Here is a 26,752-nt window from a genome sequence, read left to right on the forward strand (position 1 = left end):
GTGGCCACGCCCCTTTTCCTATACTTTCAATGGAAGTTTGGAGAGCCAAAAATCAGTACAGACCATAAAAAAGGTACTGTACCTGCCAAATAGGTGCAGCTTGAGGGTATGCCACTGCATCTTCAGCTGTAGATAGGGGAGGAAAAAAATCCTTTTACTGCAGCGTCCTATGTCCTGCTGCCAGTCCGCCTGCCCCCTCTGGCATCAAAAATCCCCACTGCCTAGCCACAGCGCCAGTGGAAAAAAAAGCTGCTGCAGCCACTGGCATAGATGTGTTTTCATAGCCTTCCCTGCACTGCATACTCTCTGACTCCGCAGCACAGCACCTGGGCTGCTGGCCTGGAAGCCCCGAGATGTCTAATGTAATGGATAGAGTGAGTGATATTACAGAGGGTAATGTCTGGACGCTGAATCAGTGTAAAAGGTGATAGTGCTGTGCAGTGGGTGTGCACATCACTCTCACCTTTTACATTGATTCAGCGAGTCAGTCAGTTCTGCCAGCCAGTCACTATTGTTAGCGCCAGTGTCCCAACGCTTCACATTACAGGGAAGTACATGCACTAAATAAACTACAGCTCCCAGCAACCCTTAGTGCCAAAGCATTATGGTGCTAAGGGCTACTGGGAGCTGTAGTTTATTGAGTGCATCTTATTCCCTGTAATGCGAAGTGTTGGGACACCGGCGCTAACAATAACAATGAAAAGTTTCAAGATCTATGACACAACTTGGAAATTTAGAGCTAAAGAGGACACAAAATATGACTGGCCATACACTTTTTCTACACTTGTCCATACATGCCTTACTGTTGTGTTAATAGAAATTTAAAGGAAGGTAACTTTGAAGTACTTTTTCTTTTCAGTAGACAAAAATGAATAGAACATAATGGTTACATTTTGGATATAAAAATCTATTTTAAATATTTTTTTATTTGTAATTGGCCCCCACCCAGTTTGTCTAGTCCAGAAAAATACATTCTCAGTACATTTATTGTATATTACTTTCATTGCAGTGTTTATTATATATACAGTATATCTTGCCAAATTCATGTTACATAAAAAGGTAACTTTTTTGACATAAAAAAAAGTTGGATGCAATTTAAACTTGTCAAAATCTTTTTTATGAAGAATTAGTATAATGTAAGCTTATAGTATTGTACACTTTGTAAATATACTTTTTATGGCAATGAAATGGTCATTACTCCTACTAGTATAAGGTATACTATTATAGGGTCTTTACTTGTGGTGTTGCAGTATATGGCAGTGTGTTGTTTGCACTACTATCAATACAATAGAAACACATACTGAAAAATCTTCACTTTCAGAAAAGAAAAAGTCCTCATTCAGGGGTGGATTAAGAGAGTAGGGAGCCCATGTACAGCATCCATATGGGCTTCTTCCTATCTCTGCACTGTGCTAGACTCTACTGCACATGTGCCAGTCTCTGGGGACATATCTCCTGCGCAGGGGCATAACTAAACCACAGCAGGCCCCACAGCAAAATATTTTAAAGTGTTCTCTGCCATTATGCCGCACCCCCCACCTGCAACTATTCCAATTGCAGCTGCCACCGCCTGCCCCATACGGCATTCTCAAGCAAATTTCCATCAACACACAGCTCCAGTGCACTCTATCTTTTTTCCCCATCCAACTGAGAGTCCAACAGCATCTGGATCCATCTACTGTGACATGCAGCACAGTCAGTTCCATCCCAGAAGGATAGGCAATTGGGATGGAGTGTGCTGCTGCAAAGTGACTGGGTGGAGGGTCCGAAGAAGGACAGGTACCAGCCAAGCTGGTGCCACTTCCTCCTTGTTTCTGCAGCCACATAGTGTAACTGGGTGAACAAGGAACTTGGGCCCCAAAGGTGTTGCAGGCCCCATAGCAACTGCACCCTTTGCACCCATGGTAGCTACGCCTTGCTCCCACAGCATGGGGGTCATCCCGACCTGCTTGCATGCTAGGGTTTTTCACTGTGCTGCGATCAGGTCAGAACTGTGCATGCATATGCACCGCAATGTGCATGCGCATCGTACGGGTACAAAGCGTATCGTTGCTGAGTGATGGATTTTACGAAGAATCCATTCGCACAGCCAATCGCAAGGAGATTGACAGGAAGAGGGCGTTTGTGGGTGTCACCTGACCATTTTCTGGGAGTGGTTAGAAAAATGCAGGCGTGTGAAAGCGTTTGCAGGGCGGGTGTCTAACGTGAATTCCGGGCAAGAACAGGCTGAAGTGATCGCAGCGGCTGAGTAAGTTCTAAACTACTCAGAAACTGCAAAAAACTTTTTGTAGTGCCCGGCTGCACATGCAATTGCACACTTGCAAAGCAAAAATACACTCCCCTATATATACACTGCGACTATCTGTTCACAGCGCTGCAAAAAATAGCTAGCGAGCGATCAACTCGGAATGACCCCCCATGTTTTCTGTACTGCACATGAAAATATTTCTGGGAAAATGGTACAGAATGGACACAAGACTCCATAGAGTAAGTACACTAAATAAGTTAAGGGCATGCGGTATGGCTTCCCCTTGATCCATTATAGTTACGTCACCCTGCACTCATTTTAGATACACAGCTGCCCTCAATTGTTCTACTCTCACCTACATTTGTGATATAATTTCTGCCCTAACTCCCTCCAGTCTTCTCCCCCCAGTGACATCTGCAATGAGCAATTGCAGATATCACTGGGGGGGGGGGGGGGGAAGACTGGAGGGACTGATCAGGCCCTTTTTTTCTGCATCCAAGATTTTGCCTTGGATGCAGAAAAAGCAGCATGCCCCTTTATTTTAGAACTAACTCCCTTGCTTTATCTAAGTCTTGGCCAGCATAGTGCTCTTCTCTGTACTTTTGACTACCCATCTAACCTTCCTCCCATTCTAGTAACTCTACTCACTCTTAAACTGTAAGCAGTCACAGACAGGGACCACTTCCCTAATTGCTTCTCCTTTGAACCAGAATCTGTGGGCAGACGTATACTGATGTGTTCTCATACATATTAAATGGTAAGAGGCTAAAAATGGAGAATATAGGACCATTTAAAAGCAAACTGGGATTCCTGATAAATAACGACAAAGAAAAAGCTGAAATATTGAACACATTTTTCTCATCAGTGTTTACTGTAGTAGAGAGGACCAGATTGTGGGATCAGTGAGTAACAATAACAATAGTATTGATAAAAGTCTATTGCTTAATACTCATCTGTCTGAGGAAGTAGTCCATGAACGAACAAAAAAAAAATCAAGACTAATAAATTTCCTGGTCCAGATTGCCTACCTCCTAGGGTTCTGGTGGAGCTAAATGCTGAAACAGCAAGGACACTGTATATGATTTTCACTGAGTCACTTAGATCAGGCATGGAGTACTGGCGTATAGCGGATGTACTCCCAATATTTAAAAGGGGTATTAAACTTCATCCTGGTAACTATAGATCGGTTAGTCTGACATCAATAGTGGGGATACTATTGGAAATAATACTAAGGGACAGCATACAGGATTACTTGGAGAACTCCCATGCTCATATTAAGAACCAGCATGGTTTTGTGAGAACTAGGTCCTGCCAAACTAATTCGATTAGTTTCTACGAGATAGTAAGCGACAATCTCGACCAGGGTAATGCAGTTGATGTGGTTTATCTAGAGTTTGCAAAAGCGTTCGACACCTTAGTACCCTACATGAGGCTGACTTTCAAATTAAGGGAGTTCGGTATAGGAGACACTATTTGTACATGGGTGAGAAATTGGCTTGATAACAGGGAACAGCGAGTGGTGATTAATGGGATGTTTTCCACCTGGGCTAAAGTAATTAGTGGAATACCGCAGGGTTCTGTGCTGGGGCCACTATTCTTTAATATATTTATTAATGATTTAGGATAAGGACTAGAAAGCACAGTTTCAACTTTTGCAGACGATACTAAAATATGTAGGGTAATCAAGTCAGATGTGGATGCGGAGTCTCTTCAGAGCAATTTATTTAAATTGGAAGTTTGTGCAATGAAATGGTGTATGAGGTTTAATGTAAAGTTATGCACTTTGAGACTAAGAATAAACATGCAACCTACCAATTAAATGGGGGAAAAAATAGGGTAAATTGTTTTAGACAAGGATTTGGGGTTCTCATTGATATTAGATTTAGCAGCAACACACAATGTCAAAGTGCAGCAACAAAGGCAAATAAGGTGATAGCATGCATTAAAAGGGGAATTGAGACAAGGAATGAGAGAGTAATCCTGCCACTGTAAAAATCATTGGTATGGCCACATCTTAAATATTATGTACAATTCTGGGCACAACACTAAGATATAAAAGAAACATATTAGAACTTGAAAAGGTTCAGATGCGGGCTACCAAATTCATTAAGGGGTTGGAGACACTGGACTATGAGGAGAGGCTATCTAGGTTAGATATGTTTACACTAGAAATGAGATGACTAAGGAGATATGATTAATATTTACAAATATATAAAGGGGCAAGATGCGGAGCTATCATGTGAGTTATTTACTAAGAGACCTCTACACAAAATGCGCGGACACACGCTAAGGCTTGAGGAGAGGAAATTTTGTACTCAACGCAGGAAGGGATTCTTCACTATAAGGGCAATACAAATATGAAATACACTGCCAGAGAAGGTTGTAATAGTGGACTCAGTCAATGCATTTAAAAATGGGTTAGAAAAATTTCTATCGGAAAAAGATATACGAGGATATAGCCTTTATCCTAAATAGATTAGGGAATGCAATATAATTCAGGTTCAACTCAATGGACTATTAGTTTTTTTTCAACCTCACCGACTATGTTACTATGTTACTATATTTGCTGCTGCCACACCAAATATCTGCTCTTGGCATGCCATGTCATGTGAGACTCTGTTAGCATTGGTCATCTGTTTTGTGTATTTTTTGTGCTGATAAATTAGAAATGCAATATTTGTATATCTATGTGTGACTAATACAACTTTCAGACATATGACCTGGGAATTTCTCTGCTCAGACCCGGGGTTTTCACTTCAGCAAAATCCCACGTTTTTTGCTGGAGACCCACTTTCATATTACACCTGAGACAAGGAAAATTCCTGGTTCGTCCCCTTTTACACATAAGCCAGGTCTGCCCTAGCATTCTACAAGCCAGAACTGCCAGGCTGCATACATGTCATACACACACGTCATAATCATACATACACACACATACATGTCATACTCATACATACACATACATGTCACACATGGACCACAGCCCCCTTCCTGCATCATAGCCCCAGCCCCCTCTCTGTTTAATGTACACTGCCCCTGCCCTGTATCACAGATGCTGCCCCCTCCCTGTATAATTGTCCCCTGCCCCTTCCCTATATCATGGATGCTGCCCCCCAGGCAGAAAAGCGAGGAACCCCAACCCTATGGCTTTTGTGCCTAGGGTTCCAGCAGTGAGATCCAGTCCAAGAAGGTGATCCCAGGTGAATAATCCAGATTATCCATAAGGATAGACCAACTAATCAATTCAACAGAATGGAACAGAATTGTGTTTCTAAGCCATTCCTAGTGATGTAGAGAGACATTGGCAGACATAAATTCATGGAGAGAGTTGTATAAAATCAGGTTCCCCTGGAAAAGTACGATCCCGAGATACTTGAACCAAAGAACAGGATATTGATATACCTTGAGTCAAGCTGTAACCCGGTACGCAATTTTATTTTTGCGCGTGACAAACACTTCAGAAACTACTAGACCATAGGTGCTTGTTTGTTCTTCCTGTTGCTTTTTCAGATATATATATATATATATATAAATATATATATAAATATATATCTATATATATATAGATATATATATATATGGAAAAACACAAAATTCCCAAGTGCGCTAAAGTGAAACGTAATTATACAATTCCTCTAATGTTCGTAGGAATGTAGACTGGAGGATGTTTAACTCTGGGGACCTGTAACAGACACCCCTCACCAAATAGTCATCCAAACAAGAGGCCAACAGGCCAATTAGTAAAAAGTTGTTTTAATAACATACATTTGAACATATACATTTTTTTACAGTTCAAAATTACAATTGTGTCAATAAGTACAACCAAAAAAATACACAACCAACACGTTTGTTAGATGGACTTTAGATACTCCCTCACCTTTTACAAGGTGCGAGCTCAAAAGGGAGTATCTTCACAAATTAGGTTGCAATTTTCTGACTGACAAACCAAACGCGTTTCGTCTTATCGACTTCATCAGGGGTGGCTTGTTTGGGGAAAAAGGAAATTATGTTCTATTTAAAAAAAGCTACTAATTTAAATTGAGGAAAATTGTATATATGTGGTATGCAATAAATACCTACCAAATATGAAAAAAAGAACTAATTTGCTCTTGATGAGTTTATATACAGAGGGTCATGACCTAAAAAAATAAATAAATATAAAAGCCCATTCTTAAGTGCATTTTTTGATAGAGCTACTAAGATGTTTTCTATTAATAGTATAGATGGTAGATAAGCATACCTCAGATGTGAAGTTGATCAGAATCTCCTATATCGAGACTTAGTGGATGGAACTCTTTTATTGGGGCTCCTAATTGGAGCTTGAATGATAATTCCACTTGAAAGTGTATTCTGTTAAAATTGGTGTTTTTTTCAAACTACTTAATTAAAAGGAAAGGGAAATCCAATGTGAACCAGTTTTGAATGCTTTTACCCCCTCTTAATAGTAGCTAGACATACCTCAAGTGTAGAATTGATCAGAATCTCCTATATGGTACTTAAATGCTGATCCCTCTAAGAAGTATATTCTGTTAAAATTGGTGTTTTTTACCAACTACCTAATGGGAAAGAAAAGGAAATCCAATGTGGACCAATTTTAAGCAGTTTTACCCCCTCTTAATTTCTATTAATTTGGGAAATAACATACCTTAAAACTAATACGACATAATTCCTTATAGAGTCACCTAGGGAAACTATTAATTATAGTCTCTTAGGAGTGTTGACAGCCATATATCGGCGTTTTTGTAAACTGCCTATTATATGAAGAAAGCAAAAATAATATAAATATATATAAAAAAGCTGATATACCTGTATATATGAAATAATCAAATCTATTCTATGCATACCTAAGGTGTGGTATCCAACTCTTATAGTGAAGACTATTTCTAGTTCAAATGTTGATCCATGGGAAAATGAAACTCTAAAAAGCCAATGCTGATTTTTAATGGAAGGTGTGTCAGTCATTGAAAATCACTTTCAAATATATATAGGTGTACATAGCAGGAATTAATTCCTGCTATGTACACCTATATATATTTGAAAGTGATTTTTGTCTCGATATAGGAGATTCTGATCAACTTCACATCTGAGGTATGTTTAGCTACCATCTATACTATTAATAGAAAACATCTTAGTAGCTCTATCAAAAAATACACTTAAGAATGGGCTTTTATATTTATTTTTTTAGGTCATGACCCTCTGTATATAAACTCATCAAGAGCAAATTAGTTCTTTTTTTCATATTTGGTAGGTATTTATTGCATACCACATATATACAATTTTCCTCAATTTACATTAGTAGCTTTTTTTAAATAGAACATCATTTCCTTTTTCCCCAAACAAGCCACCCCTGATGAAGTCGATAAGACGAAATGTGTTGGCTTTGTCAGTCAGAAAATCGCAACCTAATTTGTGAAGATACTCCCTTTCGAGCTTGCACCTTGTAAAAGGTGAGGGAGTAGCTAAAGTCCATCTAACAAACGTGTTGGTTGTGTATTTTTTTGGCTGTACTTATTGACACAATTTTAATTTTGAACTGTAAAAAAATTTATATGTTCAAATGTATGTTATTAAAACAAGTTTTTACTAATTGGCCTCTTGTTTGGGTGACTATTTGGTGAGGGGTGTCTGTTACAGGTCCCCAGAGTTAAACATCCTCCAGTCTACATTCCTACGAACATTAGAGGAATTGTATAATTACGTTTCACTTTAGCGCACTTGGGAATTTTGTGTTTTTCCTTGTATGCTTTTGAGGTCTCCCAACAAAGATCTCTCCCATTGTGCTGCTCCCAGGTTGGCGTGAGATAAAGATACTATTGTTTTATATATATATATATATATATATATACATATACACAATCCACAAACCGGCACTCCTATATCACCAATGAATAACTTGCCAGGGTGCACTCCTAAGGGCCAGCAAACCCTCTATCATAAATCCCACAACAGAGGAGGCACTCCCGGACTCAGTCTTTAGTGAGACAAATCCATGCTTTACTTCAGCATTTCGGGGTGCTTCCCCCCGTCATCAGGACACACATAAAACAAACAGTGCAAAAACAATGCTTATAAACATTTACTTACAGGTCTTCTCAGCAATGTTGAAGTAAAGCACGGATTTGCTTCACTAAAGACTGAGTCCGGGAGTGCCTCCTCTCTTGTGGTATTTATATATATATATATATATATATATACAGATGGGTCCACGTTTATCTTGACCTTTAATAGGTCAAGATAAACGTGAACCCATCCATGTTTATGGGTCTGAGCCAGGTCAATCAGACTTAATCCCCTGCTGTAATGACTTAATCCCCTGATGTATTGTTCTCTGTATTGTATTCAGGGCCGGTTCAAGCCCTTGTGGCGTCCCGGGCAAAAAATAGGGGCGTGGCTTCATACGGTGGCGTGGTCAGTTACGCCCCCATTTGTGCCCCCTGTAGCGCTGCTGAAATAAAAAAAAAAAATAACACTTACAATCCCCCCTCCTGATTCCCGACCGCTGCAGAACTCCACCAGCGCCGCTCCTCTCCTTGGATCTATGGGAGAGACGTCATGACTACTCTCCCATAGCACAGCAAAGACAGACACTAGAGGTCAATTATGACCCCTAGCATCTGTGTCAGTCCCACAATGCTGTGCAGTGCGCGATGACGTCATCGCGCACCACACAGGCAAAGGTCCTCTCCACGAAGGGAAACTAGATGCGTAGCGTCTAGTTCCCTTCACAGCGGAGGACCAGCTGGGGAAACAGCAGGGGGGGGGCACAGTAGCGGATCTTGCCATGGTGCGGTGCCCTCAGGATGGCGCCAGTGCCCTCCGGAAGGCGGCGCCCCGGGCAAAAGTCCTGCTTGCCCATGGCAAGATCCGCTACTGATTGTATTGCAGCTGAGAACAATAGATGAAGGGCTTTTGTTAATAAACCATGGTGTGCCTAGGCGCAGCACAGAAGTCAAGATAAATATGGACCCATCTGTGTATATATATATATATATATATATATGTGTGTGTGTGTGTGTATGTGTGTAGTCAAAAAATATCTTTGAATTGAAATATATGAAATATTAAATACAGTGTTCACCATTAAGAATGAAAATGATTTTTTATTAAATCACATCAACTAATATTACTCACTACATTTTCTTAACCTGCAGAAAAAAGAAAATCAAACCTTTTGGACCAGCTTACAAATACTGGTGGGACAGTTATTGGTGTTTCCTCTTGCATTGTTATAATCCTCATAATTATATCAGTAATCGTACAGATCAAGCAACCTCGTAAAAAGTTTGTCCAAAGGAAAGCAGACTTTGACCAAACAGTGTTCCAGGAGGTCTTTGAACCACCTCATTATGAATTATGCACTCTTAGAGGTACTGGAGCTGCAGCTGACATTGCTGATGTTGCAGATGATTTTGAAAATTACCATAAATTACACAGGTCATCTTCAAAATGCATTCATGACCATCACTGTGGATCACTACTGTCTAGTACTAAGGGAAGCCGGAGTAACCTTAGTACAAGGGAAGCTACCATATTAACAGACACACCAAACCAGCCTGTTAAAACCAATTCACAGCCTATGAACAGAAGAAACATCCTTGTAATGAAGCATAGTTATTCACAGGATGCTGCAGACGCATGTGATATTGATGAAATTGAGGAAGTCCCTACCACAAGTCACAGGCTGTCCAGGCATGAAAAAGCTGTCCAGCGGTCAGTATCTATAAATTTTTGATGAAGACTATTACCTAAGGACTTGCTGTTATCTTCAAAAATTTACTTTCATATTTTTGTTTGATCATTTCCTTTTCATTAACTTACTATCCTTTATTTGTTATTCCATGAGCAGAAAAACAACACATGAAAAATCTACTTACAGTAGAATGAGCATACAGCCATTTATCATAATAAAATAAGAAAAAGTTTTCCTTTCTCATTGAAAAAAAAATAATTGTGAACAATAAAATTATTTTATATTCACTGGTTCCTAAATTAAAATAGTAATAGAGCAATCTTTTATAGATCATTTTACTTTTATTTTATTTTTGGAGAATGGTTATTTTTGAATATATGGATTGCACATTTTAAAATTTCAAAGCTTGCCAAATCCCTAAATGCATGTAATATCATACTAGCTAGCATATGACACTTCTTCTAATTTAGCTCAGATAAAAGGTACCATTTATTAAATATTGCTAGACATGACACGTGGTTCTGTTTTATGAATCAGTAAAAAAAAAATCTAACTGCATTTTTAATGCAGACATCTTTTTTTATAATGTAATGCACAATGACTGATTGTAAATTAGAGTTATATAGACATTTTTAGGGAAATAACCTTTCCATGAACCATTGGATGTTATAGCACTATTTGTATGTTTATCTGTGTTTGTAATGCATGCATAATTGTGCTTATGTTTTTGGTTACATGCACTACATACTTTCTTTGCACATTAAAATCACTTATATCTCTTAAAAACTCTCTCTTCTTTTAGTGTGTTTTGCATGCCAGTGTGTTTATTGTAATGTGACTTGTTAATTGAAATCATATCTGAATGTAATCTGTTTTATACAAACACATTGAATGAAATAGCCATAACATTCCAGGTTCTGCCTCATTGGGTCTCTAAACAAACATGAAACTGAATACAACACAACTAGAGTATGAGGAGCAGACTTAAGGTAAGCAAACAATATGTGACATGTTTTCATTTAAATATGGATAACACATTAAAGGGACACTAACACCTTAAGCTAAAAAGTTGTGCTATATGCCTATTGTCCTAGAAGTATTAGTGCTTTAGCTAAGTACCCAGTTTATTATTTTGTATGTTGACTTAGGAGTTTATTTATCAATCAGTGATAAAGTGGAGAAGTGGACCAGTTGAGAAGTTACCCCTAGCAACTAATCAGAATTGCTGTAGCATTTATCATGTGTATTCTGTATAATGATAGTTAGAAGCTGATTTGTTGCTATGTGCAACTGCTCCACTGGACCACTTCTCCATTCTTTTCATTGCTTTATACATCAACCCCATATTTCTATAGTTGTCAGGCTATTATACCTGTGACTATCACAACTGTGGAACTTACAACAGTGACTGACTGATACCCGGATATCCTAGTAAATATTTCACCTGGAACCCACTATTGATTTATATCCGGACATCTAATCACAGTGGCACAGTTCTATTATAATCTGTTTTTGTATGCTCTAACACATGATTGTGTAGCTATGGTATTGTACTGTATGTATGCTCATGTATAGTATAACAAAAACAATTAGAAAAAATTATTTAAAAATATCTGGTTAGAGTTTAAAGAAATGGTACTTCTTGAGTTTCAAAAGATAAAATTTCAAACTGTGATTAAGTTAACCCCATTAAACTTTTAAAGCATATATAGTAGTAACTCCAAATCATGACATATCTGCTTATTTCATATTATTATCATGATTTAAGATGGTTTTAACTCATAAATATATTCTAAATTGAGAAATTAAGATAATTATGATTAATGTGAAAATAAAAGTCATCTTACAATTATATTTTTTTATTCCATTGGTAAAGTTTTACCTGTTACTTTTTTATCTTAGCAAAATGGACTTATTTGTAATAAGTTGTGAGAATAAAATGGCAGAATAAAACAAATAAACACATATTTGTTTACACAAGTGAAAAACAGTTGATAGTTGTTAGTGTCCCTTTAAATTAAAAAAATATAGCCATTATAAATATTATTATTGTTTTCAGCGTCATTTCTTATTAGTTGGCAATAATAGAGAATCAATGATGAGTATACTTACTTGAATTGCTTTGCAATTGATTTTAAATGTATTTTGCAATATTCTAAACAATTTTATTTAGTGGTAAATTTTGACTAATTTCATTTTATGTAAATCTAATATTATTTGTCATTTATTCAACTGAGAGAGGATCAGCTAATTTTTAATTTTCCAGTCTTTTTAATTTATCAATCAACTATCACTATAAATTACTGCAGACAAAATAATATTCTTTGTCCTATTCTTTTTAGGATTTTCCTGAATTTTAACATGGTGATTTCACCAATGGTGTTTTTTGTAGAAGCTCCCATTTATTTAATACAATTTATATAGTGTCTACTTGTTATAGAGAACATTACTTAAATTAACCTTTAGTCATTAGCATCAGACTCTGCCCAAGGATCCTTCTTTTTATATTCCATATGACTCAGAAACACAGACATGCTAAGATTAACCGGAGCTCCCAGAAAAAATGCATGCAAACCCAAGGCAAACCCAAGTAGAATGTGTAAACTCCGGGGGGGGGGGGGGGGGGGCTGGTGGCTGAACGGATAGGAAACATTCACAGAGTGCTTTTCAGATTGGGCTTCTGAATCTCCCATTTATACAGTTTATTGCCCCTGCTTTGTGGCCCCCACGACTGTGCTCATATACACTGGACCCCTCTGGTTTCCCAGCTCCTGCGGGTTGCGGCCTGTTCGCCGGCATCAAGCCAGGACCTCGATTACCTGCCACCAGGGGTGCTGCTGCCGCGGACATCGGTGATAAGAGCCTCGGGTACCATGATCCCCGCTGCTGAGCCCGTGCCCGACTGCAGGGAAATACTATGGATGCCGGCCCTGTGGTCCCTGCTCTGAGGCCCCGGGTGCCCGTGAGTGCTGAGGCCATTTCTGAACGGGAGGACGGAGCTACGAGATCCCGCGACGTCTTACGGGATCACAACCCGGCCGGGGCCTGCAGGTTTGCTGGGGGGAAGAGATCGCAGCTGGTGCCGGGATCATCTCAGCGCTGATATAGCTGCTCTCCAGCACTGCATAGTCCCTGCTCTCCTCGGTGGGCGGGGAGACAGTCACCAGAGCCGCAAAGCTGCCGCTGGCTCCTGGTGCTTCACCCTGCCTGGCGGCTGCTCTAAGGGGCAGCAGGTTCCTGGTCACATTACAGTGCCAGCCGCCCTGAAAGGAGCACAGCTCTGGCATACACTGCAGCTGCTGGCTCCCTGTGCTAATTGCTGACAGCTATATTGCAGTTTCAATAGTGGGGCTATTGTTTCTCCCCCCTGGTGCCACAAGGTCCTTGCTCCCTCTGGCCTGCAAGGAAATGACCCCTGGACCACACTGCAACCACCCATCTTTGGCGATGCTCACTATTTGTTGACTGCCCTGAGGAGATTGCGGTGCGGTCATTGATCCCTATTCCCACCTCTGACACTGCCTAGTTTTTGCTCCTCCTGGCCAGTGGAGAAACAAGTTCAGGGGTGACAGTGCAGCCGCCTACTACCTAGGGCACTGACTGCCCTTCATCTACCCGGAATGCTCGCTTAGTAGCACAAATTGTCCTACCTGGACCGCGGTGGGTTTCTTTATGCTTTTCCCATTTTCTACTTAACATACTTCTTACAAGCAACATCCGTGTCTCCTTTTACATTTGTGATTTCCCGTCTGCCCTATCAATCTTCCGTAATGGCGCAAAAAAATAAGAAAAACACACAGGCCCCCACAATTTTTTTTGGGTCGAAATCTAAGGGCCCTCCGCCTGCTTTGCTTACTGACTCTCCTTCCTCCCCCTGTTCTTCGGAGATGGGTATATATCCGCAGATCCAAGCAGTTATGACCAGTTTACTCGAGGGGGTTCAATCTGCCTTTAAACAAGAACTCTCCATGGCTATTGCTGACTTCAAGTCTGATCTTACGGCCCTTGGTAATTGTACAGACGCTCTTGAATCTAAGACGGATGACCTCTGCCGCTTTCAGCAACGTCTTGACTCGGAACTCTTTAGACTTCACGATGAGATGGAGGATCTCAAAGAACGTCAAGAAGATCAAGAGAATCGCTCCCGTTGCAATAATTTGCGCATACGCAACGTGGCGGAGTCAATTCTTAGCTCCGCTCTACCATACTTTTTGAAAGATTTTTTTCAACACGTATTGCCTGATCTCTCGGATGGCGACTGTCTTTGTGATAGAGCTCATAGAGCGCTTCGGGCGAAGCCTGCTCCGTCTCAACCGCCCAGGGATATTATAGTTCGTCTACATTATTTTCGCTCAAAGGAATGGATCCTCATGTCGGTTCGAGACTACCCAGTTATTGATTTCCGAGATATGCAACTGCAGGTTTTTCGGGATCTGGCCCCGTCTACCATTCAAAAACGACGAGATCTCCAACCCGTTACTAGGATACTACTACAGCATCAAATTCGCTATAGATGGGGATTTCCTTTTATGTTACAGGTTACGGTGAACAACTCCACTCACTCCGTTAAAACTTTGACTCAGGGTCAGGATTTGTTTTCAAAACTTGGTCTCCTCCCTATCCCGTTAGATGATGGTGAGACTGCCTCCTCCTCTGGGCCAAAACGCCCCATGATTCCACCCCCTGAATGGACAAGGGTAACTCGTCATCGCAATGGCACTAATGACTCCCCTTGATCTTAGCGGACACTTTTAGAGCTAATCAGATAGTTCTCACTGTTTTAGGGATGTATCCCCCTGTACCATGTTCTATGCTGACGGGTGGAGACTCTGATCTCCCTGTTGTTGGGTTTTTTTTTTATTTTCCCCTTGAGAATGATTATTAGTTCTGATATTGCTCACCAAACTTTAATGTTTGTTATGTTATGCTTAGTTTTATGTTATTACGTTGAGCTTGCCCTTTTCGCCTTATTCCCCTTTGCCCCCCCCTTTTTTTTCTTCCCTTTCCCCTCCCCTTCTTTTGCCTTCCCCCCTACTTTCCTTTACTCCCCCCCACCCCTCCGTCTCCCCCCCTCCTCACGACACAGTACGTTTTTCTTTTTACTATATGTTTTGGGTTACCTTGCTGAATTTTTGGCCATTGCCGATTCCACTACCGCGGTCCGGGAGGACCTGCTTCTCCTGCATTGGGTCTTTTTTTTTGTTTTTTGTTCCTGCTACCCCCGTGCTCCCTTTATTTGTTGTTTAGAGTATAATGTTTAATAACTGTGCAGCGGTCCTTGAATGGGACCCTCCGTTTCAGGGTTTTTTCCCGTATGGGTCCTCTATTACTTTCTCTTTATCTGCATCTCTGCTCCTGATTTCTTGCTGTTCCTTTTTTTCCTTCTTTTCTTTACTTCCCCGGGATGGGTTTCTATTGATTCTTTACAATTCCTTGGTATCACATGGCACTTAAATTGTTTTCTGTGAATGTTAACGGGCTTAACTCTCCCAAGAAACGTACACTGACGTTATCTGCCTGTCGGAGAGAAAAAGCAGATGTGGTTTTCCTTCAGGAGACCCACTTCACTGGTACACACTCTAGGCTTCAAGGTAAACAGTTTACCCCAACTTTTTTTTGCTTCTGCTGACTGTAAAAAACGGGGGGTTGCTATATTGATTCACCGTAACATCCCATTTGTACATACTACTACCATTGCTGACTCTGAAGGCCGATATATCATAGTAATTGGCACGCTTCGCACAGAAATCCTCACACTGGTGTCAGTATATGCCCCTAATCAAGATCAATCATGTTTTTTCCTCACACTTTTTTTTACATATTAATAGAGTAGCGCAGGGCCATATTATTCTAGGTGGGGACTTTAATACTGTGCTAGATCCTCTCTTGGATAAATCCAACCCCCCGAAGAGTAAGAAAGACGCATCCCCAACTGAAACCTCTCTCACTTTAACATCCTCCCTCGCAAGACTTAATCTACAAAACACCTGGCATCTTAAACATTCCACTGCTAGGGACTACACCCATTTCTCCGCACCTCACCAGCACTACTCTCGTATAGATATGATCCATGTTTCTCAATCACTCATGACATTGATTTCTGATGCAGGCATCACTCCCTGTTCGTGGACAGACCATGCGGCGGTATATATTCGGTTGGAACTCTACAGAACCCCCAATACGGCACGCAAATGGCACCTAGACAACACCCTTCTTGCGCATCCCTCCACTCTTTCAGACACCAAATCAACCCTAAAATATTTTTTTGAGGAGAATATCTCCCCGGAAGTCTCCTAGTCTTGTTTGGGAAGCACACAAAGCCACTATTCGTGGTCATTTTATTTCTAAGGCCTCAGCCTTACGTAAGAAAGCAGCACAGGAAATTTCCTCATTGGAATCTCAAATTTCTGCGCTCTTAGCTCAACACTAGAATGCCCCAAGTGATCCTCTACTGTCCCAGATAGACAACCTCAAGGGGCAGTTGAATTCTCTTTTGTCACGACGAGCAGCAGCTATACTACAGAAGCTCGGTCAAACATTCTATGATAAAGCAGATAAAATAGACAGTCTCTTAGCCAATAAACGGAGAAGTAAACGAGCTACTGGAATGATAGAAAAACTGCACTCCAATACATTAAATGCGCTCACTTATGACCCTAAACTGATGGTAGAGGAATTTCGGAGCTTTTATAGCTCCTTGTATAATCTCCCTGTCCCTCCTCTCTCCTCTGCTGGTCCAGAGGGAGTATGTTCATATTTATTAGACACCCCCTTACCGTGCCTGACGGAGCGGCAGATTTCTCTTCTCAATGAGAATATCTCATTGGAAGAGACGGTTGCTGCTATCAAATCTATGCGGTCGTCAGCTGCGCCTGGCCCAGATGGCTTCACTGCCCAATATTACAAAAGATTCACTACGGAATTAGCCCCTTATCTCACTTTGCTTTTTAACACTGTTCTAGAGGGAGCATTGTTTGCGCCGGCAACGATGCAAGCTGCCATCGTTGTGATTCCGAAACCAGAGAAAGATCCCACGCAATGTTCCAATTATCGCCCGATCTCATTACTGAATGTTGACCTTAAGATTTTTGCAAAAATTTTGGCCAACCGCTTGGCTCCCCTAATCACACAGTTGATACACCCAGACCAAGTGGGCTTTATCTCTGGCCGTCAGGCCTCCGATAATACCAGGAGAGCCATAGATTTGATTTATTCTATTCATAAACAAAAGCTTCCATCATTGTTACTAGCACTGGATGCCGAGAAGGCTTTTGATAGGATATCTTGGTCCTTCGCTTTCTCGGTAATCAGAAGGATGGGCTTCTCTGGCAAATTTTTGGAAGGTGTTTTGGCGCTTTATAGATCCCCTACTGCCACAGTCTCGGTCAATCGCCTCACCTCCTCTGCTTTCGGAATCACTAATGGCACCAGACAGGGATGCCCATTCTCCCCCTTGCTGTTTGCCTTAGTAATGGAACCGCTGGCAGCTAGGATCCGTGCTAATACGGATATAGCTGGGGTGCGGGTGGGTCCTTCTGAACATAAAATTGCTTTGTATGCTGACAATGTTCTCTTATCCCTTGGATCCCCGACTCAGTCGTTACAACCACTTCTTTCTGAAATTGATCTCTACTCCAAACATTCCGGTTATAAAATCAATGCGAGTAAAATTGAAGTGCTGAATTTTTACATCCCTGGTCCGATTAGGCTCAATTTGGAAAATTCCTTTCCATTTCAATGGAACAAACAAAAAATTAAATACCTAGGCATATTTTTAATGCATAGCCATCATCAACTTTACCAAGCTAATTTCCCTAGACTTTTAGACCGAATTAAAACAGATCTGTCTTCTTGGTCCAACCTCTCTATCTCATGGATAGGTAGGGTGAACTCAGTGAAGATGAATGTGCTCCCTCGAATACTATATCTATTTCAAACCGTACCGATTTTTATCCCTCCATCTGACTTTAAATTCTTACAGTTTCACACATCGCAATTTATTTGGGCAAATAAGCATCCCCGAGTTCGACTAAAATTGTTACAGCACCCCACATGTAGTGGTGGTCTTGGCATCCCGGATTTTAAAAGATATTATTTAGCTACGCAACTCTCACAATGTGTACAATGGTGCAACCCCGAGTCTCGAAGGGTCTGGGTATCTATAGAAGCTGCTAAATTAGGTCTCTCTACTCTCTCTTCTCTTCTTTGGCTCCTGAAATCCTGCCGCCCTCGAAATGTGTCCTCCCACCCCATGGTTTCCTGCTTACTAACGGTTTGGGACTTTGCCAATAGGAAATTTGGCTTGGCCCCGACCCCTCCCCCATCATACCAATACTGCATAACCCTGCATTTCCCCCGGTACACACAAGCCATTATTTGCCCCTTGGCAGGATAGAGGTATAATATACCTGAATGATATCACCAAAGATTCTAGTTTTCCTCAATTTTCCAAGATTCAGGAAGATATGGATAACCCCTCCAGACATTTTTATCAATTCTTGCAACTTAGGCTCTTTCATTCCTCAATGAGCCACATTCTCTCTAGCAGACCCCTTACTACGTTCGAGGCAGTGTGTCTCCGGAGTCACTCTACCAATGGCCTAATTTCTCTCTTATATACCACTCTCAATGGGGAACCATCCTCTCAACGTGTTCCTCATGAGAGAGCATGGGAACTGGATCTGGGTTCAACTTTAGATGATGAGGAATGGTCTGAAGTCTGGGATAACGCAGCTTCTAGCTCCATATGCGTTAGAATTAAAGAAAATGTTTATAAACTATTATATAGATGGTATTATGTACCAACTCGTTTAAGCAGAATGTACCCGGATACATCGGATAGATGTTGGAGAGGATGTGGCGCAGAGGGCTTCTTTCTTCATATATGGTGGTCATGCCCTAAAATAGTGACTGTGTGAAAAGATGTGATTAATCTTATTTCTAGCTTATTGCAGACTTCTGTTCCTTACGACCCTAAATATATTCTCCTCCCCTTAAACCTGCCAATGTTATCGAAATCTCAAAATAAACTGTTGCATCATATATTCTCTGCACTGACATGTCAATTGGCTGCAAACTGGAAAAATCCCACTCCGCCCTCCATGCAATCTATAATCGCCCGCATCTGGTATGTCTACCATATGGACTACATGACTAGTATCGTAAACTGCTCCTTTAAATAATTTGATAAAATTTGGAGTCCATGGTTGACCACCAAACATGCTCCCTCGCCTTTCAATCAGTAATACCATGTGCTACACCTAATGGAACCCCCCCCCCCCCCGTGATCTTATTCTATTCTACCCTATCCTGTTCTTCTATATCTCTCACTCTCCTCTTTTCTCTCTTCTCTACTTCCTTCTTTTTTACTCTTTAATCTACATCAGTTGGCCTCTTAGCTAACTGCCATTCTTTTTGTCTTATACTGCCCAATTTATGGGTCAAAAACGGATAATTTTTGTTCTTTTTAGTCTTCTCTTTATGTACCAACTCTTAGACTGTTTTAGTACTGTACTATGTTGTATATGATATATGTTGGTTTCTGCTGCTTTCTGTGATCCAACGAATAAAAACTATGTTAAAAAAAAAAAAAGAATGTGTAAACTCCACATAGATAGGACTCTATTCTGAATCATATCCATGACCCCAGTGATGTGAAACAATGCTAATCACTTTTTCCAATATGCTGACCTCCTTCATGAGTTAATTAGTTTAATGTATGTGCTACGTATAGAAGCTTCATTAAAAAGAAATGAAAGCTTATTTTATGACAAGCTGCAAAAGTTGTTAGATGTATTCCAACTGATCCTGCATTTCTTTGTGTCTGACACATTCATTCCGGTGTCCAAATCTTAGCGCTTTCCCTTACAAGCCCAATGAGAAAACTCCATAGATTGAGCTTTTCACATTAATTTTAATTATTTTATTTATTTCATAGTATTATTAGCTCACCTGTGTAAACATCAAAAAGAAAATAAGATTTTACTTACCGGTAAATCTATTTCTCGTAGTCCGTAGTGGATGCTGGGGACTCTGTAAGGACCATGGGGAATAGACGGGCTCCGCAGGAGACAGGGCACTTTAAGAAAGAATTAGGACTACTGGTGTGCACTGGCTCCTCCCTCTATGCCCCTCCTTCAGACCTCAGTTAAGGAAACTGTGCCCGGAAGAGCTGACAGTACAAGGAAAGGATTTTGGAATCCACGGTAAGACTCATACCAGCCACACCAATCACACCGTATAACTCGTGATAAACTTACCCAGTTAACAGTATGAACAACAACAGAGCATCAGACAAACCTGATGCAACCATAACATAACCCTTATTTAAGCAATAACTATATACAAGTATTGCAGAAGAAGTCCGCACTTGGGACGGGCGCCCAGCATCCACTACGGACTACGAGAAATAGATTTACTGGTAAGTAAAATCTTATTTTCTCTAACGTCCTAGTGGATGCTGGGGACTCCGTAAGGACCATGGGGATTATACCAAAGCACCCAAACGGGCGGGAGAGTGCGGATGACTCTGCAGCACAGAATGAGCAAACTCAAGGTCCTCCTCAGCCAGGGTATCAAACTTGTAGAACTTTGCAAATGTGTTTGAACCCGACCAAGTAGCTGCTCGGCAAAGCTGTAATGCCGAGACCCCTCGGGCAGCCGCCCAAGAAGAGCCCACCTTCCTTGTGGAATGGGCTTTTACTGATTTTAGATGCGGCAATCCAGCCGCAGAATGAGCCTGCTGAATCGTGTTACAGATCCAGCGAGCAATAGTTTGCTTTGAAGCTGGAGCACCCAGCTTGTTGGATGCATACAGGGTAAACAGCGAGTCAGTTTTCCTGACTCCAGCCGTTCTGGCTACATAAATTTTCAAAGCCCTGACTACATCTAGTAACTTGGAATCCTCCAAGTCACGAGTAGCCGCAGGCACCACAATAGGTTGGTTCAAATGAAAGGATGACACCACCTTCGGCAGAAATTGCGGACGAGTCCGTAACTCTGCCCTGTCCATATGGAAAACCAGATAGGGGCTTTTACATGACAAAGCCGCCAATTCAGACACACGCCTAGCCGAAGCTAAGGCCAATAGCATGACCACTTTCCACGTGAGATATTTTAACTCCACGGTCTTAAGTGGCTCAAACCAGTGAGATTTCAGGAAACTCAACACCACGTTAAGATCCCAAGGTGCCACTGGTGGCACAAAAGGGGGCTGAATATGCAGCACTCCCTTTACAAACGTCTGAACTTCAGGAAGAGAAGCCAGTTCCTTTTGAAAGAAAATGGATAGGGCCGAAATCTGGACCTTAATGGACCCTAATTTTAAGCACATAGTCACTCCCGCCTGTAGGAAGTGAAGGAAACGGCCCAGTTGGAATTCCTCTGTAGGGGCCTTCCTGGCCTCACACCAAGCAACATATTTTCGCCATATACGGTGATAATGTTTTGCTGTCACGTCCTTCCTAGCCTTTATCAGCGTAGGAATAACGTCATCCAGAATGCCTTTTTCCGCTAGGATCCGGCGTTCAAACCGCCATGCCGTCAAACGCAGCCGTGGTAAGTCTTGGAACAGACAGGGCCCCTGTTGCAACAGATCCTGTCTGAGAGGCAGAGGCCATGGGTCCTCTGTGAGCATTTCTAGCAGTTCCGGATACCAAGCCCTTCTTGGCCAATCCGGAACAATGAGTATTGTTCTCACTCCTCTTTTTCTTACGATTCTCAGCACCTTGTGTATGAGAGGAAGAGGAGGAAACACATAAACCGACTGGAACACCCAGGGTGTCACTAGTGCATCCACAGCTATTGCCTGAGGGTCTCTTGACCTGGCACAATACCTTTGTAGCTTTTTGTTGAAGCGGGATGCCATCATGTCCACCTGTGGCAGTTCCCATCGATTTGTAATCTGTGTGAAGACTTCTTGATGAAGTCCCCACTCTCCCGGGTGGAGGTCGTGCCTGCTGAGGAAGTCTGCTTCCCAGTTGTCCACTCCCGGAATGAACACTGCTGACAGTGCTTGCACGTGATTCTCCGCCCAGAGAAGAATTCTGGTGGCTTCTGCCATTGCCACCCTGCTTCTTGTGCCGCCCTAGCGGTTTACATGAGCCACTGCGGTGATGTTGTCTGACTGAATCAGCACCGGTTGGTTGTGAAGCAGAGGCTCCGCTTGACTCAGGGCATTGTATATGGCCCTTAGTTCCAGGATATTGATGTGCAGACAAGTCTCCTGACTTGACCACAGCCCCTGGAAGTTTCTTCCCTGAGTGACTGCCCCCCACCCTCGGAGGCTTGCATCCGTGGTCACCAGGACCCAGTCCTGTATGCCGAACCTGCGGCCCTCGAGAAGGTGAGCACTCTGCAGCCACCACAGAAGAGACACCCTGGCCCTGGGGGATAGGGTGATCAGCCGATGCATCTGAAGATGCGATCCGGACCACTTGTCCAACAGATCCCACTGAAAGGTCCTCGCATGGAACCTGCCGAAGGGAATGGCTTCGTATGATGCCACCTTCTTTCCCAGGACTCACGTGCATAGATGCACCGACACCTGTTTTGGTTTTAAGAGGTCTCTGACCAGAGTCACGAGCTCCTGGGCCTTCTCCTCTGGGAGAAACACCTTCTTCTGGTCTGTGTCCAGAATCATGCCCAGGAAGGGCAGACTCGTCGTAGGAATCAGCTGCGACTTTGGAATATTCAGAATCCAGCCGTGCTGTTGTAACACCTCCCAAGAGTGTGCTACGCTGATCAGCAACTGCTCTCTGGACCTCGCCACCATCGTCCAAGTATGGGATAATTGTAACTCCTTGCTTTCGCAGAAGCACCATCATTTCTGCCATTACCTTGGTAAATATTCTTGGTGCCGTGGACAAACCAAACGGCAATGACAGTCCTGTACCACAAATCTGAGGTACTCCTGATGAGGTGGATAAATGGGGACATGCAGGTAAGCATCCTTTATGTCCAGAGACACCATTAAATCCCCCTCTTCCAGGCTTGCAATGACTGCCCTGAGCGATTCCATCTTGAACTTGAACCTTTTCAGGTAAATGTTCAGGGATTTTAAATTCAATATGGGTCTGACCGAACCGTCCGGTTTCGGAACCACAAACATTGTGGAATAGTAACCCCTTCCCGGTTGAGGGAGGGGAACCTTTACCACCACCTGCTGGAGATATAATTTGTGAATTGCCACTAACACTACTTCCCTTTCTATGGGGGAAGCTGGCAGGGCCGATTTGAGGTAACGGTGAAGGGGCATCACTTCGAATTCCAGCTTGTATCCCTGAGACACAATCTGTATAGCCCAGGGATCCACCCGTGAGCGAACCCACTGGTGGCTGAAATTTCGGAGACGCACCCCCACCGCTCCTGGCTCCACCTGTGGAGCCCCAGCGTCATGCGGTGGATTTAGTGGAAGCCGGGGAGGACTTCTGTTCCTGGGAACTAGCTGTATTGTGCAGCTTCTTTCCTCTACCCCTACCTCTGGCAAGAAAGGACGCACCTCTGACTTTCTTGCCTCTTTGTGATCGAAAGGACTGCATTTGGTAATACGGGGCTTTCTTAGGTTGTGAGGGCAAAATATATGGCAAAAAATTTGACTTCCCAGCCGTAGCTATGGAAACTAGGTCCGAGAGACCATCCCCAAACAATTCCTCACCCTTATAAGGTAAAACCTCCATGTGCTTTTTTGAGTCTGCATCACCTGTCCATTGCCGAGTCCACAGGACCCTTCTGGCAGAAATTGACATTGCATTTATTCTAGAGGCCAGTAGGCAAATGTCTCTCTGGGCATCCCTCATGTATAGGACAGCGTCTTTTATATGCCCCAAGGTCAGCAATATAGTATCCTTGTCCAAGGTATCAAGCTCCTCAGACAGAGTATCTGTCCATGCTGCTACAGCACTACACATCCAGGCCGACGCAATTGCCGGCCTTAGTAGGGTACCTGAATGTGTATAAACGGACTTCAGGATACCTTCCTGCTTTCTATCCGCAGGATTTTTTAGGGTGGCCGTATCCTGTGACGGCAGGGCTACCTTCTTAGACAAGCGTGTCAAAGCTTTGTCTACCCTAGGGGAGGATTCCCAGCGTAACCTGTCCGTTGGCTGGAAAGGATACGCCATAAGTAACCGTTTGGAAATCTGCATTTTCCTATCAGGAGAATCCCAAGCTTTTTCACATAACTCATTTAACTCATGTGAAGGGGGAAAAGTCACTTCTTGCCTTTTCTCCCCAAACATATAAACCCTCTTGGCAGGGACAGGGTTTTCCTCTGAGATGTGCAATACATCCTTCACTGCTATAATCATGTAGCGGATGGCTTTAGCCATTTTAGGCTGCAACTTTGCATCATCGCCATCGACACTGGAGTCAGAATCCGTGTCGATATCCATGTCAACAATTTGGGATAGTGGGCGCTTCTGAGACCCTGACGGCCTCTGCGCTGTAGGATCAGGCATGGGTTGGGACCCTGACTGTCCCAAGGCATCAGCTTTATCCAACCTTTTATGCAAGGAGTTTACATTATCATTTAACACCTTCCACATATCCATCCAATCAGGTGTCGGCGCCTTCGGCGGAGACACCACATTCATCTGCACCTGCTCTGTTTCCACATAGCCTTCCTCGTCAAACATGTCAACACAAGCGTACCGACACACCACACACACAGGGGATGCTCTATTTGAGGACAGAACCCCCACAAGGCCTTTTGGAGAGACAGAGAGAGAGAGTATGCCAGCACACACCCCAGCGCTATATGACCCAGGAATTACACAGTAACTTAGTGTTTACCCAGTAGCTGCTGTATATACTGATATTGTGCTAAAATTATGTGCCCCCCCCCTCTCTTTTTACCCTCTTTCTACCGTGAATCTGCAGGGGAGAGCCTGGGGAGCTTCCTCTCAGCGGAGCTGTGGAGAGAGAAAATGGTGCTGGTGAGTGCTGAGGAAGAAGCCCCGCCCCCTCAGCGTCGGGCTTCTGTCCCGCGATTTTGTGTAAAATAATGGCGGGGCTCATGCATATATACAGTGCCCAACTGTATATATGCCCTTTTATGCCAAGAGGTACTTAATTGCTGCCCAGCCCCCCCCCCCTGCGCCCTGCACCCTACAGTGACCAGAGTGTGTGGGTTTGATGTGGGAACAATGGTGCACAGCTGCAGTGCTGTGCGCTACCTCATATGAAGACTGGAGTCTTCTGCCGCCGCTTTTGACGTCTTCTTGCTTCACACGCTGGCTTCTGGCTCTGCGAGGGGGACGGCGGCGCGGCTCCGGGATCGGACGACCAAGTGTGCGTTCCTGTGTTCGATCCCTCTGGAGCTAATGGTGTCCAGTAGCCTAAGAAGCATGACCTATCCGCAGTTAGTAGGTCTGCTTCTCTCCCCTCAGTCCCACGTAGCAGAGAGCCTGTTGCCAGCAGATCTCTCTGAAATTAAAAAATCCTAACAAAATACTTTCTTATTAGCAAGCTCAGGAGAGCTCACTAAAGTGCACTCAGCTCGGCCGGGCACAGATTCTAACTGAGGTCTGGAGGAGGGGCATAGAGGGAGGAGCCAGTGCACACCAGTAGTCCTAATTCTTTCTTAAAGTGCCCTGTCTCCTGCGGAGCCCGTCTATTCCCCATGGTCCTTACGGAGTCCCCAGCATCCACTAGGACGTTAGAGAAAATCATTTCAATGCTTGTACATACGTAAGTTTTTCTTCCATGTAACTTGTTTTTTACTTGTATCACTTTAGATAATGAACAAAGAGTTTGTGTTTCACCCAAAACTATTTACTGTAATTAACCAATATGTCATACTGTATATTAACTTGTTCTAAATGTACAGTATCTGTAAAAACTGGTGATTAAGGAATATCTATTTTTTCCAGAGGATAAGTAAACTGGCAATTTATACAGTAGGTCATTTTGTCTTTAATAGATAAAGCAGGAAACTGACCTACTGTATAAATAAAAAAAGTGAGAATATTTTTGCTGTTTACACAAAATGACCTTTAGCAGAAAACAACCAATTTCTTTTTATCATGGAAATAGAATTATATTTTCTGTGACTGTATAATAACAGATTTTGTTAGAATAATGAAGTTATGGAATGTATTAACTATTATTTTTGTTTTTTCTTTTTAGGATGAACTATTTTAATATTTTGTTTGCTTTCAGAGAACAACATTTTTTGCATCTCTAGAAAAAATGAGTATGTTCTTTACAGAATTATTACACCCATCTTCAGAGAGTGGACTCTGTTCTAAACTCATCCCACTGCCTTGTTACAAATATAGGATTTACAGACATTCTTACCCTCAACACGATGTTCCTGCTACTCAATGACATTTGTTGTAATTTGGTTGCTGGCCACCAAGTGCTCCTTAGTTTTTAAATACATTTTGAAATTTACTGGATACTTGAAGAAGAATCTAGTTACTGATTGCAGATATCCCAGCATTATGTGGTATTTTAATTTTGAAGAGCTGAATTTTTGTTTTGTTTTATTGAAGAAAACTGATGTGAAACAAAAAATAACACTCTTTTCTCTCAATAAAGGTTCTAAATTTGTATATTATTTTCATCTTACTAATTACTTGAAATAATTGTTCCTTATTTTTAAAATTAGAATAAATACAATTAAAATTATCACATAATAAATATTAAAAGGGTTAACAAATATTCAGTGAAATACATAGGGAACATTTAATTAAATCACTAACTGGCAATAAGATCTTTTACTGTATATTTTTTTTCTTACTTTAGTCATATTTTGCATTATTTAGTTTAAATCTGGAAAACTATTTTAAGATTATATTCTATGTACAGGAGTC

At 42.1% G+C, this 26,752-nt stretch overlaps 1 protein-coding gene across 1 annotated transcript in view; it reads left to right on the forward strand.

Moving 5' to 3' along the window:
• The window catches only part of NETO1 (neuropilin and tolloid like 1), a 285,056-nt gene extending 258,569 nt beyond the window's left edge, over window positions 1-26,487 (forward strand). The window contains exons 9-11 of the mRNA XM_063924971.1: window positions 9,400-9,958; window positions 10,853-10,927; window positions 26,064-26,487. Of these exons, the coding sequence (XP_063781041.1) occupies window positions 9,400-9,958; window positions 10,853-10,913 (620 nt within the window). The 3' untranslated portion in view covers window positions 10,914-10,927; window positions 26,064-26,487. The remainder of the gene's footprint in view (window positions 1-9,399; window positions 9,959-10,852; window positions 10,928-26,063) is intronic.
• Window positions 26,488-26,752: the final 265 nt, after the last annotated feature.

The sequence above is a fragment of the Pseudophryne corroboree genome, chromosome 5 (genome assembly GCF_028390025.1).
Source record: "Pseudophryne corroboree isolate aPseCor3 chromosome 5, aPseCor3.hap2, whole genome shotgun sequence".
Taxonomy (NCBI): Eukaryota; Metazoa; Chordata; class Amphibia; order Anura; family Myobatrachidae; genus Pseudophryne; species Pseudophryne corroboree.